Source organism: Clinocottus analis, unplaced genomic scaffold, assembly GCF_023055335.1.
Source record: "Clinocottus analis isolate CAN_PGR_092001 unplaced genomic scaffold, fCliAna1.0.p SCAF_58, whole genome shotgun sequence".
Lineage (NCBI taxonomy): Eukaryota > Metazoa > Chordata > Actinopteri > Perciformes > Cottidae > Clinocottus > Clinocottus analis.
Window position 1 is genome coordinate 318,142 of NW_027176216.1, and position 14,791 is coordinate 332,932.

General features: G+C 47.6%; 1 protein-coding gene across 1 annotated transcript in view; it reads right to left on the bottom strand.

Annotated features, from left to right (window-relative positions):
• Positions 1-11,410: 11,410 nt before the first annotated feature.
• Positions 11,411-14,791, bottom strand: part of LOC137803508 (zinc finger protein GLI2-like) — a 19,189-nt gene continuing 15,808 nt past the window's right edge. The window contains 7 exon segments of the mRNA XM_068602002.1: positions 11,411-11,975; positions 11,977-12,172; positions 12,175-12,203; positions 12,947-13,196; positions 13,356-13,408; positions 13,410-13,527; positions 13,530-13,650. Coding sequence (XP_068458103.1) covers positions 11,687-11,975; positions 11,977-12,172; positions 12,175-12,203; positions 12,947-13,196; positions 13,356-13,408; positions 13,410-13,527; positions 13,530-13,650 — 1,056 coding nt within the window. The 3' untranslated portion in view covers positions 11,411-11,686.

The window sequence follows — 14,791 nt, forward strand, 5'->3', positions numbered from 1 at the left end:
TGGACCTCCCTGCACCAACCAAACTAAACAAATATGGACAGACCTGATGGGTTGTCCTTCACGGTGGACCGGTGTCTCTATGGAGTGTCCTGCCTCAACCTGGACTCAGTCCACTCAGTCCACTGAGTCCAGGTTGAGGACTCAGTGGACTGAGTCCAGGTTGAGGACTCAGTGGACTGAGTCCAGGTTGAGGACTCAGTGGACTGAGTCCAGGTTGAGGACTCAGTGGACTGAGTGGACGAATCCAGACCAGCGAGGACAGACAGACGTGTCCTCTGGGGTCCAGCATCAAACCCTCGTCCTTCATTTCATCCTGTGAACATTCCTCCAGTTGGAAGCAGATAAAGTGAAACAGCACAAAGTTTTCTACGTGTACAGACATTTTCTAGAAAGCTGTCGCTGCTCGTCCTGTTTGTTGTTGTTGATTCTGCACTTTGAAGTAAACACACCTGTCAACATGACGCCTGTCCCTTTAATGCTGCACATGCACCATGTCATGCTCATCATGTGCTCACAAGAACATCATGAGTTCATACAAGCAGAACTACTGAGTGACTACATGAAGACTCAGGTACGGACATGAAGACTCAGGTGAGGACATGAAGACTCAGGTGACTACATGAAGACTCAGGTGACGACATGAAGACTCAGGTGACTACATGAAGCCTCAGGTGACTACATGAAGACTCAGGTGACTACATGAAGCCTCAGGTGACTACATGAAGACTCAGGTAAGGACATGAAGCCTCAGGTGACTACATGAAGACTCAGGTGACGACATGAAGACTCAGGTGACTACATGAAGCCTCAGGTGACTACATGAAGACTCAGGTGACTACATGAAGCCTCAGGTGACTACATGAAGACTCAGGTAAGGACATGAAGACTCAGGTGACTACATGAAGACTCGGGTAAGGACATGAAGACTCAGGTGAGGACATGAAGACTCAGGTGACTACATGAAGACTCAGGTAAGGACATGAAACCTCAGGTGACTACATGAAGACTCAGGTAAGGACATGAAACCTCAGGTGAGTACATGAAGACTCAGGTAAGGACATGAAACCTCAGGTGACTACATGAAGACTCAGGTGACAACATGAAGACTCAGGTGACGACATGAAGACTCAGGTGACGACACGAAGCCTCAGGTGACGACATGAAGACTCAGGTGACTACATGAAGCCTCAGGTGACTACATGAAGACTCAGGTAAGGACATGAAGACTCAGGTGACTACATGAAGACTCAGGTGAGGACATGAAGACTCAGGTGACTACATGAAGACTCAGGTGAGGACATGAAGCCTCAGGTGACTACATGAAGACTCAGGTAAGGACATGAAGACTCAGGCGACTACATGAAGACTCAGGTAACTAAATGAAGACTCAGGTAAGGACACGAAGACTCAGGTAACTACATGAAGACTCAGGTGACTACATGAAGACTCAGGTGACTACATGAAGACTCAGGTAAGGACATGAAGCCTCAGGTGACTACATGAAGACTCAGGTAAGGAGATGAAGACTCAGGTGACTACATGAAGCCTCAGGTGACTACATGAAGACTCAGGTAAGGAGATGAAGACTCAGGTAAGGACATGAAGCCTCAGGTGACTACATGAAGACTCAGGTAAGGACATGAAGACTCAGGTGACTACATGAAGACTCAGGTGAGGACATGAAGACTCAGGTGACTACATGAAGACTCAAGTAAGGACATGAAGCCTCAGGTGACTACATGAAGACTCGGGTAAGGAGATGAAGACTCAGGTGACTACATGAAGACTCGGGTAAGGAGATGAAGACTCAGGTGACTACATGAAGACTCGGGTAAGGAGATGAAGACTCAGGTGACTACATGAAGACTCAGGTAAGGACATGAAGACTCAGGTGACTACATGAAGACTCAGGTAAGGACATGAAGACTCAGGTGACTACATGAAGACTCAGGTGAGGACATGAAGACTCAGGTGACTACATGAAGCCTCAGGTGACTACATGAAGCCGCAGGTGACTACATGAAGCCCCAGGTGGGGGCGGTGCTGACCAGGTCGTCCCCCCTGACCTCATGAATCTTGGAAGGCGTCCTGGGTCACGGCTGCTGATGGGCGTTTGATTCGTGGCGGGCGGCGGGCGGAGTCCTTGAGCTCATCAGCATGCGCGCGCTGTGGAACGTTGATTTCATTAAACCCCCCCACCTGGCTGGGAGTGGCGGCGAGGTCGGGAGGGCGTGCAAATGAAACAGAGCGACTTCATTGTGAGATGACTGGCCCATAAATCATCGGCCGTTCTCTATAAATCACGGCAGATGGCGGGCCGGCGCCGGGGCTCCTGGGAGCTGGCTGCCTGCCCCTGTGCATGATGGGAAAAGAGTTCGGAGCCTGGCGGAAGAGCCGGGGTCAGTTCCAGCTGGAGGAGGAGGGCCAGACGACTCACCTGATGAAGTCCTGGACCCGGAGGTCCGCGGCCGGCCCGAGTCGCCGGCTCTGATCCGCCGCTGCTCATGGAGACGAGCGCCCGGCGGCCCGAGACCCGTCACTTTGACACCAACTGTCCGCTCACGTCTCCATTATTCATCATGATTATTTAACAGGATCCAGAGCTCCAAACTCAGCTGCTGCTGTTATGTTTACACAGACCAGCGAGGACAGACAGCCTCATATATTTATACAGCCTCAGGTGATATATATATATATATATATATATATATATATATATATATATATATATATATATATATATATATATATATATATATGTATTTATATATGTATATATATATATATATATGTATTTATATATATGTATTTATATATGTATATATATATATATATATGTATTTATATATGTATATATATATATGTATGTATATATATATATATATATATATGTATGTATGTATGTATGTATGTATGTATCTATCTATCTATCTATCTATCTATCTATCTATCTATCTATCTATCTATCTATCTATCTATCTATCTATCTATCTATCTATCTATCTATCTATCTATCTATCTATCTATCTATCTATCTATCTATCTATCTAGATAGATAGATAGATAGATAGATAGATAGATAGATAGATAGATAGATAGATAGATAGATAGATAGATAGATAGATAGATAGATAGATAGATGAGGATCGTACATGTGTGTGTGTGTGTGTGTGTGTGTGCGTGTGTGTGTGTGTGTGTGAGTTTGCTCATTACCACCAGAGGGCGCTTCAGAGCTGCAGCGAGACAGAACGACCTGCTGACAGCAAGTCCTCTAGGGGTGCTGTCCTCTTCTTCTCCCTGCCTCCCGATATATATATATATATATATATATATATATATATATATATATATATATATATATATATATATATATATATATATAGTACTTATGTGTGTGTGTGTGGTGGGCTGTCAGGGCCTGCTAAGGCCTAAACACAGTGACATCTATTTTATCAATAAAAAATGTTTTAAATAATTAAAAGTTATAACTGTTTAACAGTGTAATTGTTTTTCTATAATATACTACATGTATAAAAAGTATTTTCCCCTCTTATTATTCTCTCATTGGACGCTGCAGTCTCCCTCTGCCTGCAGCCTGGAGCAGTTTAAAGTACACAGGAAGTGGATGTTGTGGTTGGTTGTCACAGACTTCAACAAATCAGATGTTTAGTTTGACAAACTGGGCGTGTTCTTTCACGTACCAGGCCCGCGGGAAGGCCTGGACGTGTGATTGGTCACAGGGCCCGAGTGACCACTAACATGCGCTGTGATTGGTCAGTGGGGCACCGTGACTTCCGTCCACCAGGAAACTAGCTGCTGAACTCACTGAAGGAAGGAGGAAGTTGTTGAAACATATTCAGAGAAGCAATTACATTGTTATAGTTTAGCTTGGTGTATTTTATACTCTATGACTGAAGGAGTAGACTTGGTGGAGGATTTACTGGCAACGCCTTTCTCACGGAGGACGTTTCAGGAAAGGCTAGAAGCTTCTAGCTTGAAGCGAGAAGCAACAAGCTAGCTGGTGGATCATGCTAGTGTCCTGATGCCGCCCTTCACACAGAGGACTACAGACATGTGGTGAGTGAAACGCTGTGGAACTTATTCTATTAACAGGCAGTTGTATTTAATTATACACAGTGCTGCTGTTGGTGCTGCTAATGCTGCTGTTGGTGCTGCTAATGCTGCTGTTGGTGCTGGTGCTGCTAATGCTGCTGTTGGTGTTATTGCTGCTGCTAATGCTGTTTTTGGTGCTTTCGTCGGTGCTGCTAATGCTGCTGTTAGTGCTGCTAATGCTGCTGTTGGTGTTATTGCTGCTGCTAATGCTGCTGCAAATGCTGCTGTTGGTGCTTTCGTTGGTGCTGCTAATGCTGCTGTTGGTGCTTTCGTTGGTGCTGCTAATGCTGCTGTTGGTGCTGCTAATGCTGCTGTTGTTGGTGCTGCTAATGCTGCTGTTGGTGTTGGTGCTGCTAATGCTGCTGTTGGTGCTGCTAATGCTGCTGTAATGCTGCTGTTGGTGCTGATAATGCTGCTGTTGGTGCTGCTAATGCTGCTGTTGGTGCTGCTAATGCTGCTGTTGGTGCTGCTAATGCTGCTGCTAATGCTGCTGATGCTGCTGCTAATGCTGCTGTTGGTGTTATTGCTGCTAATGCTGCTGTTGGTGCGGCTAATGCTGCTGATGCTGCTGCTAATGCTGCTGTTGGTGATATTGCTGCTAATGCTGCTGTTGGTGCTGCTAATGCTGCTGGTGCTGCTGTTGGTGCTGCTAATGCTGCTGTAGGTGTAGCTAAAGCTGCAGCATAGCTCTTCATGGTGGACTCTAGCTCTTCATGGTGGACTCTAGCTCTTCATGGTGGACTCTAGCTCTTCATAGTGGACTCTTGCTCTTCATAGTGGACTCTTGCTCTTCATGGTGGACTCTAGGTCTTCATAGTGGACTCTTGCTCTTCATAGTGGACTCTAGCTCTTCATAGTGGACTCTAGCTCTTCATAGTGGACTCTTGCTCTTCATAGTGGACTCTAGCTCTTCATGGTGGACTCTAGCTCTTCATAGTGGACTCTTGCTCTTCATAGTGGACTCTAGCTCTTCATAGTGGACTCTTGCTCTTCATAGTGGACTCTAGCTCTTCATAGTGGACTCTAGCTCTTCATAGTGGACTCTAGCTCTTCATAGTGGACTCTAGCTCTTCATAGTGGACTCTAGCTCTTCACAGTGGACTCTAGCTCTTCATAGTGGACTCTAGCTCTTCATAGTGGACTCTAGCTCTTCATAGTGGACTCTTGCTTCCCTCCTCTTCCTCTCTGCTGTCATTAATGTAAATTTTGCTCTGATAATTTAATAAGCTCTTGATCTGTCCTTTTTATTACAATTATCATCATCTTGGGGCTGCGTTCCATCACCACAGAATAAACACCATCCATCATCTGATGATTAGCTGGTGACAGGTTGAGGCCCGCAACGCATAACAGAGAGGGAGGGAGAGAGGGAGGAGAGGGAGAGGAGAGAGAGGGGGGCTCTCTCTAACCTTAACTCTCTCTAACCTTAACTGTCTCTAACTTTAACTCTCTCTAACCTTAACTCTCTCTAACCTTAACTCTCTAACCTTAACTCTCTCTAACCTTAACTCTCTCTAACCTTAACTGTCTCTTACTTTAACTCTCTCTAACCTTAACTCTCTCTAACCTTAACTGTCTCTAACTTTAACTCTCTCTAACCTTAACTCTCTCTAACCTTAACTCTCTAACCTTAACTCTCTCTAACCTTAACTCTCTCTAACCTTAACTGTCTCTAACCTTAACTCTCTCTAACCTTAACTCTCTAACTTAAACTCTCTCTAACCTTAACTCTCTCTAACCTTAACTCTCTAACTTTAACTCTCTCTAACCTTAACTCTTTCTAACCTTAACTCTCTAACTTTAACTCTCTCTAACCTTAACTCTCTCTAACCTGAATTTTCTCTAACCTGAACTCTTTCTAACCTGAACTCTTTCTAACCTTAACTCTCTAACTTTAACTCTCTCTAACCTTAACTGTCTCTAACTTTAACTCTCTCTAACCTGAACTCTCTCTAACCTTAACTCTCTCTAACCATAACTCTCTCTAACCTTAACTCTCTAACTTTAACTCTCTCTAACCATAACTCTCTCTAACATTAACTCTCTAACTTTAACTCTCTCTAACCTGAATTTTCTCTAACCTGAACTCTTTCTGACCTGAACTCTTTCTAACCTGAACTCTTTCTAACCTTAACTCTCTAACTTTAACTCTCTCTAACCTGAACTTTCTCTAACCTGAACTCTTTCTAACCTGAACTCTTTCTAACCTTAACTCTCTAACTTTAACTCTCTAACCTTAACTCTCTCTAACCTTAACTCTCTCTAACCTTAACTCTCTAACTTTAACTCTCTCTAACCTTAACTCTCTCTAACGTTAACTCTCTCTAACCTTAACTCTCTCTAACGTTAACTCTCTCTAACCTTAACTCTCTCTAACCTTAACTCTCTAACTTTAACTCTCTCTAACCTTAACTCTTTCTTACCTTAACTTTCTCTAACCTTAACTCTCTCTAACCTGAACTCTTTCTAACCTTAACTCTCTCTAACCTTAACTCTTTCTAACCTGAACTCTCTAACCTGAACTCTCTCTAACCTGAACTCTCTCTAACCTGAACTCTCTCTAACCTGAACTCTCTCTAACCTTAACTCTCTCTAACCTGAACTCTCTCTAACCTGAACTCTTTCTAACCTTAACTCTCTAACTTTCACCTGATTTCTCCTCGACGAATCTGAGAGGAGGAATGATGGACTTGATATGTACTTGTACTTCATGTATTTATAATTCATGTACTCTACCTTCATGTACTTTCCTTTCATGTACTTATACCTCATGTACTCTACCGTCATGTAGACGGATGGATCCTGATGGTTCCTCATCAGAACTCACCAGCCGTCAGCTGACACCTGGCTGGTCCCAGCTCGCCTGAGAGTCCTCCGAAAAGAGCGGGGTGATGAAGAGGAGGAGGAGGAAGAGGGCAGTGCAATGGGGGCGGGGTTTTAATGAGGACCCCCATCCTCAAACCTCCGGAGAGCCGAGACCTGGAGGACCCGCGAGCAGCGAGGCGGCGGCGCTGACCTCCCTCAGCTGAGACCCCGACACCCTCTTCAGCTCGCTCCTCTTCCTCCTCTTCCTCCTCTGGTCTTATTTCAAGCATTCAAACTGTATGCTGCAACTTCCTGTTAAGGAGAGGAACGCAGAACCTTTTGTACATTTGCAAAACGAATCCATCCTTTAATAATAATATCAAGGCATTATATATATATATATATATATATATATATATATATATATATATATATACACACACACACACACACACACACACACACACACACACACACACACACACACACACACACACGTCCACCGGACACGTTCTGACCACCACAAGTGTTTGTTAAACGCTCTGCGTGGTTTCTCCACAAAGTCCCTCAAACAGATGGCTTGTTGTGAAAAACAGATGTTATTTTGCATGAGAACACATCATGAATATTCATGATTCATTAGTTCATGACACCGAGGCCTCGCTGCTGATTGGCCGGTGCTCAGTGAACAAACACACACCTTGAAATGTTTAAAAATCACATTCTTTAATACAATACAAAGGTATTTAAGTATCACCGGGTCATTTGATTTGTCTGTCAAATGAACATTTGCTTAAAAAATAAAAAGTAAAGTAGGATATTTTTCTGTATATTGATGTATTTAAACATTTGAAAGGAAACTGAAAACCAGATGAACGGATATTAAATCCTAGTGAAGCGAACATGATGTCTTCATATTGTGGTGACTGCTGTTTAAAAAGCCCATCGTTCCCAGTCCTCCCACTGCATTAAACATGGCCGCTCTGCGCTGGGGGTCTTGTTAAAGGACCGCGCTGTTTTCCTCCTCCTCCAAGACCCGGTTGCGGCATTGACCTCCCGGGTCTTATTTTCCGAAGATGGAGATTATTCAGACGGCCTTCGTTAATATTGAGCAGGTGACCGGGACCCGGGACCCGGCCAGGTGACCGGGACCCGGGACCCGGCCAGGTGACCGGGACCCGGGACCCGGCCAGGTGACCGGGACCCGGGACCCGGCCAGGTGACCGGGACCCGGGACCCGGCCAGGTGACCGGGACCCGGGACCCGGCCAGGTGACCGGGACCCGGGACCCGGCCAGGTGACCGGGACCCGGGACCCGGCCAGGTGACCGGGACCCGGGACCCGGCCAGGTGACCGGGACCCGGCCAGGTGGTTTCTTCAAGCTGCTCCACCGGTCTCTCTGGTTCTGATGGTGTGTTTCTTGGCAAAGGGCCAACAAACACAAGACTTTCACCCTGTTGACCGCTGTTCATGTCCGTGTGAAAGTTTTACCTTCACTATCATACTAAATAAACTTATTTTAACCCAAACTCTTCTCCTGAAACATGACCAATACTTTGTCAGTTTATTTTGAAAATACACTGCATGTAACGAGTAAAAACTGTTTCTTGTGAACTATTTATTTAGGAAATGTACTGTATGTTTCTAGTTAACACAGACGTTTATTTTGATGTTCCGTTAGCCGTGTAGTTTCATGAGCGTTGCATCCTGAGGTTCCGTTAGCCGTGTAGTTCCGTGTCCGGGTGCTCTTGGGCGCTGCTCGTGATGGACTCGTCAGCGGGCGGAGACAAATGGAGACAGACAGACTGCTTATCTGCCAGTTTGACCAGAAGCTTCTGAAATTGATTCCTAAATGAATATCCAGCTCCAGGAGGCCGAGGCCGCGCTCTGGAGGGATTTACATATCGGGCTAATGGAAATGAATGAGAGCGGAGCGCTATCCATCATCCGCGGTGACACCGGCAGCCGGAGGAGCGACAGTTAGGCTCCGTCAGGCTGTCACATGACGTGTGATAATAACGCCCATGATGCCGAGCGGCGGTAATGCGATGGGGAGTCATCGGAGGCGGCTGGAGGTCAGAGCGGAGCGCCGCCGGCCTCCTCCACGACTCGCTGTCACAACCGTTCTTGTTTCCACGCCGTCTCGCTGCCGGAGAACTTTGTCTCCTGACTGGAGAACAGAACGCAGAACCTCACGGACGCGCTGATGAATAAATCATTTAGAATAAATGTCCAATAGATTAAAGGCCGAAAGGACAACAAATATACATAAAAAACCTTCTCAAGGAAACCAAAAGTTAAGGATTAATCTCTTAAAATAATTAATTTAATAGAACTTAAAATCATTTTAAAGTTATAGATGAATTAAATATCTAAAAAAACATTTAAAAGAATGAAACTAAAAACTTAAATGTACAATTTAAATAATTGTTTTAAAATAATTACCTGCTGCACCCTCTACACCCTCTGCACCCTCTTCTACACCCTCTGCACCCTCTTCTACACCCTCTGCACCATCTTCTACACCCTCTGCACCCTCTTCTACACCCTCTGCACCCTCTTCTACACCCTCTGCACCATCTTCTACACCCTCTGCACCCTCTTCTACACCCTCTGCACCATCTTCTACACCCTCTGCACCCTCTTCTACACCCTCTGCACCCTCTTCTACACCCTCTGCACCCTCTTCTACACCCTCTGCACCCTCTTCTACACCCTCTGCACCCTCTTCTACACCCTCTGCACCATCTTCTACACCCTCTGCACCCTCTTCTACACCCTCTGCACCCTCTGCATCCTCTTCTACACCCTCTGCACCCTCTTCTACACCCTCTGCACCATCTTCTACACCCTCTGCACCCTCTGCACCCTCTTCTACACCCTCTGCACCCTCTTCTACACCCTCTGCACCCTCTGCACCCTCCTCTGCTTTTGGATGATGGCTGCGTGCATTGTCCCATGATGCATTGCTCTCTTCTCTGCCCCTCTGGTTGGGTTTCACAGCCTGAGGCCGTTTCCTCTCCCCCCTCTGAGAGAAGAAGGGATTCCAGCGGCAGAAGCAATCAGCGAGCTCCAGATCAAACGTATCCTCGGCTGGATTCCCTGACAGACTGAAATCATTTGTTCCTCTCAGCGCGGGCTTTTGTTTTATGTGGTTTCAGCGGCGGCGTCCTCCGGGCCGCTCCGTCAGAGCTAATATTGAAGTACAGTGCAGCGCAGCAGCGTCTGGGCCTTTCCCCTCCGGTTAGCGTCCCGTTTCATCAGCGGGATCCACGCCGCCGAGCCGAGGTGGGCCGAGGTCAGGGATCCATTTCAAAGAGGTCGTGAGGCGCTTTGCTCCCACATGCAGCAAGACAGGTGAGGGGAGAGCGGCGTCTGCAGAGGGCGCACGGCTTCAAAGACCTGAGGTTTGTTGTTGAATTATTGAAGCCAGCAACACTCTTCCTCCTCCACGAGTACCATGAAGAGTAATAATTACAACGAGCGGCAGAGAGGACGGCACGGCTTCAGGGTCACGACGGGTTCCACCTTAAAATACAAGTAGAGCTGCACGGAGACGAGGTTCCACCTTAAAATACAAGTAGAGCTGCACGGAGACGAGGTTCCACCTTAAAATACAAGTAGAGCTGCACGGAGACGAGGTTCCACCTTAAAATACAAGTAGAGCTGCAGCTCGCCGTCATCTCCAAACATGCAACAAGCAGAACATTTTATACCTCTATATATATTTATATTACGATATAGAACAGTTTATACCTCTCTCTCTCTCTCTCTCTCTCTCTCTCTCTCTCTCTCTCTCTCTCTCTCTCTCTCTCTCTCTCTCTATATATATATATATATATATATATATATATATATATATATATATATATATATATATATATATATATATATATCACGATATAGAACATTTTATACCTCTACATATATTTATTTATATCACGATATACAACATCTGCACGTGAAGGACGACACAAACAGCGTTGGTTATAAAAATCAATGTCAATTGTGTATTTCTTAAAAACGTACAAATAATATTTACATTCAAGCAGCGAAACAAACAACAATGTACAGAAGAAAAAACCTGCTGGACCAGACGAGCTCAGTCCTTTACAGCGTCACACGTTGGCGTGGGGTCGTCCACCTGGTTGCATGGACACACTTTAAGCCTGGCACTTCGTAAACTGAGCTCCCTGCAGAGCTGCGCCACATGTTTACCTCCCAACGCACAGCAAACCCAACAAATACGTCTTTCCAAGAACGTAAAAAATTGCCATTTTTAAAAAAATAAAAACGAAAGAGACTGTACAAGAAAACGACCGTCACACATTGCAGAGTTTATTTTCTACCGAGTCTGTTGTGCACCAGGCCATGTTGCCCGTCGATAGAGTGGCAGAGTTCCTGGCGGGAGGAGCTCCGGGTGGCGCTCTGGAGCAGACCCTCAGGGTCCCAACACCAGGCCGGAGCGATGGTCCAGCATGCTGTGGAGGTCTGTCTGCAGCGCTCCAGCTGCGCGTCGGGCTCTGCAGTCCTGCCTGTGTTCTGAAAGAGGTACGCTCACCTCGAGGGAAACGCGGTGGTCCGAGCCCCCGTTGGCTCAAACTCTTGGACCTGTCCGTTTAGCACGAGGCGTTGTCGTTGGCAAAGACTCCCCCAGGTAACTTGGAAGCAACACGACTTGTGTGTGTTGTTTGCTGCAGGACCTTTGTCCCTGAAAGCTGCCGGTTCAGAGATGGAGGTTCTGTTGGCTTCCATGGTGGCGAGGGATTCAGGTTGCAAGTCTGCTGATCTGAAACCACCATTGACGGTCACAGTCTTTAGTTGTCACTTGCACAGAGTCCATGTCAACAGACTCCAGTTTGCATGTGGGGGTGTGAGCCGTGGCGGTCACCCCTCCACGCAGTGTGTCCACGCTGTTGTACTGCATTCGTGGCGGACTGGAGGAATCAATGGCCGAGGCTCTCACAGGGTCACTTGCTGGGTGGGCGATGCCAGACGGGACCTCATGGGGCATCGGGCACCGCGGGGTGTCGCTGCTGTGCCGCCTGGTCGCACGGTGCTACGTGAGTCTTCAAACACAGTCGGTCCATGGATGGAAGCGGCGTAGGTGGTGCACCTTCAGCGGCGGCGGCGTAGTTGGCCTTGAGGCGGTGGAGCTGGGCCGGGGTCAGGCTGAGAGGGCCAGGGAAGCCCCTTCCTCCAGACCCTCCAGACCCTCAAGCCCCTCGCCCACACCGGCTGGCCCGGCTGGAGCCCGGGACATGACGGCGGAGGCGGGGTCGTAGGGGAGATGCCTGAGGAGCGGCGGCTGAGGGTGTCAACTGAGCTCAGGGTGTTGGAGGTGTTGGAGGTGCTGGAGGTGTTGGAGGTGCTGGAGGTGCTGGAGGTGCTGGAGGTGCTGGAGGTGCTGGAGGTGTTGGAGGTGTTGGAGGTGCTGGAGGTGTTGGAGGTGTTGGAGGTGCTGGAGGTGTTGGAGGTGCTGGAGGTGTTGGAGGTGCTGGAGGTGCTGGAGGTGCTGGAGGTGTTGGAGGTGCTGGAGGTGTTGGAGGTGTTGGAGGTGCTGGAGGTGCTGGAGGTGCTGGAGGTGTTGGAGGTGTTGGAGGTGTTGGAGGTGCTGGAGGTGTTGGAGGTGCTGGAGGTGCTGGAGGTGTTGGAGGTGCTGGAGGTGTTGGAGGTGCTGGAGGTGCTGGAGGTGCTGGAGGTGTTGGAGGTGTTGGAGGTGCTGGAGGTGTTGGAGGTGCTGGAGGTGCTGGAGGTGCTGGAGGTGTTGGAGGTGCTGGAGGTGTTGGAGGTGCTGGAGGTGTTGGAGGTGCTGGAGGTGCTGGAGGTGTTGGAGGTGCTGGAGGTGTTGGAGGTGCTGGAGGTGCTGGAGGTGCTGGAGGTGTTGGAGGTGCTGGAGGTGCAGGAGGTGTTGGAGGTGCTGGAGGTGCTGGAGGTGCTGGAGGTGCTGGAGGTGCTGGAAGTGCTGGAGGTGCTGGAGGTGCTGGAAGTGTTGGAGGTGTTGGAGGTGTTGGAGGTGCTGGAGGTGCTGGAGGTGCTGGAGGTGCTGGAGGTGTTGGAGGTGCTGGAGGTGCTGGAGGTGCTGGAGGTGTTGGAGGTGCTGGAGGTGCTGTAAGTGCTGGAGGTGCTGGAAGTGCTGGAGGTGCTGGAGGTGCTGGAGGTGCTCTCGCGGCGCTCTGAAGGAGTTTTCAGCGGAGTGGTTTTACTGGAGCTCAGATCACCAAAGCCAGAACCAGCGAAAGACACCGGACCTCCACCCAAACTCTGGAGGAGGGACCCTGTGAAGAAAAGACGAAGGCGTGAGAGCAGAGCCGGTCTTTCAGGCTCTTGATCAGACCTGAGTGACCTGGCTTCTCAAAGGGGAACATCTAGCGGCTAAAGAGTCGTGAGCCCCAACCAGAGCTAAAAGGAGACCACTGTTCCGCTGTGCCGCTCACCGTTCGGCGGTGTGGGTGGGAGCTTAGTGCCGAGGACCGGGGCCGTCGGGTTGCCGGCACGAGTCCCTCACCGTCTTCAGCCTCTCCTCCTTCTGACGCTTCTGGAGGTGGAGGCCCGGCGCCGCCGCCCTGCCGGTTGCTCCGTCCCCCCCGAGGACGCCGCGGAGGTCGGGTCGTCCGGGCTTCCTCCGCTGTGCGCCGCCGTCTCTACTCCACTGTCGCTGATGGTGGCGCTGCCAGGTGGTGACGGTGCGCTGCTGCACGGTGGCTAACCGCCAGGGACGGACTGATGCACCTGCGAGGAGGGAAGAGGGAACACGGAGGGATTAAAAACCAAAAGGGTGCCGGAGAACTGTTTGTCCTAAATACACAGTCTTCAGAGCAGAAGTGGAGCAGTGGATCTTCTATTCTGCCGCCGTTAATCGTAGATAACGAGTGTTTTCTTGGGGCTGAAGGGAGCAGCACAGATTACAGGCGTCTCAGTCTGTAATCTGTGCATTGGAAATGATCAGGAGGATTGAAGCTGCTGCACTGCAGCCCGAGCGCCGAGGCCGACCACCAGACGGGACCTCACTGAGGAACAAAGAGGTTTCCTCCTCTTCACGGCCGCCCTTCATTTTTATCATGTACTTTAACGCCGTTCCTTATTAATACTCTGGTACACGGGAGGTAATTGGTTGTATATTGTCCACCACTATATATATATATATATATATATATATATATATATATATATATATATATATATATATATATATATATATATATATGTGTAGATATATATATGTAGATATATATATGTAGATATATATATATGTGTATATATGTGTGTGTGTGTGTGTGTGTGTGTGTGTGTAATAACCCCGTATATCTCCTTCCTGTGGCCCGTCTCCTCGGCCTCTCCGGCTCTAATGTATTCGCTGATAAAAGCCGTCTTGATCTCGGCGCCGAGCGCTCAACCAATTCCCAGTGTTTGAATATTAATGTGTGTCTTTTATGCCAGACAGGTGTTTAAACCGCCGGTGAGAGACGACGCGGTGTTTAAAACCGCTGCTGCTTCAGTCTGTTAAATATATTACATGTAGAAATATGTTGTGTTTTATGGTTTTACAAATGAAACAGTTAAATACAGTTATATTGGTACAAAAAATATTCACCATTACATATACCAATAAATAAAAATGTCTCTCTTCTCTTTCCTGAAGAACACTTTTATAATTCTGATTAACAAAATACAGAAATGAATTAATACATTTAGAAATTAATGAATACATTTAAAATATAATTTAAAATGAACGTCAAATAAATAAATACAGTTATAGAAGTCCTACAGAATAAACACATGAAAGGGGAAATTAAATAGAAAGAACACAAATGGGGAATTTATTATGAAGGACAATAAATAAAGAAGCAAAATGAAGACAGAATAGGACAAA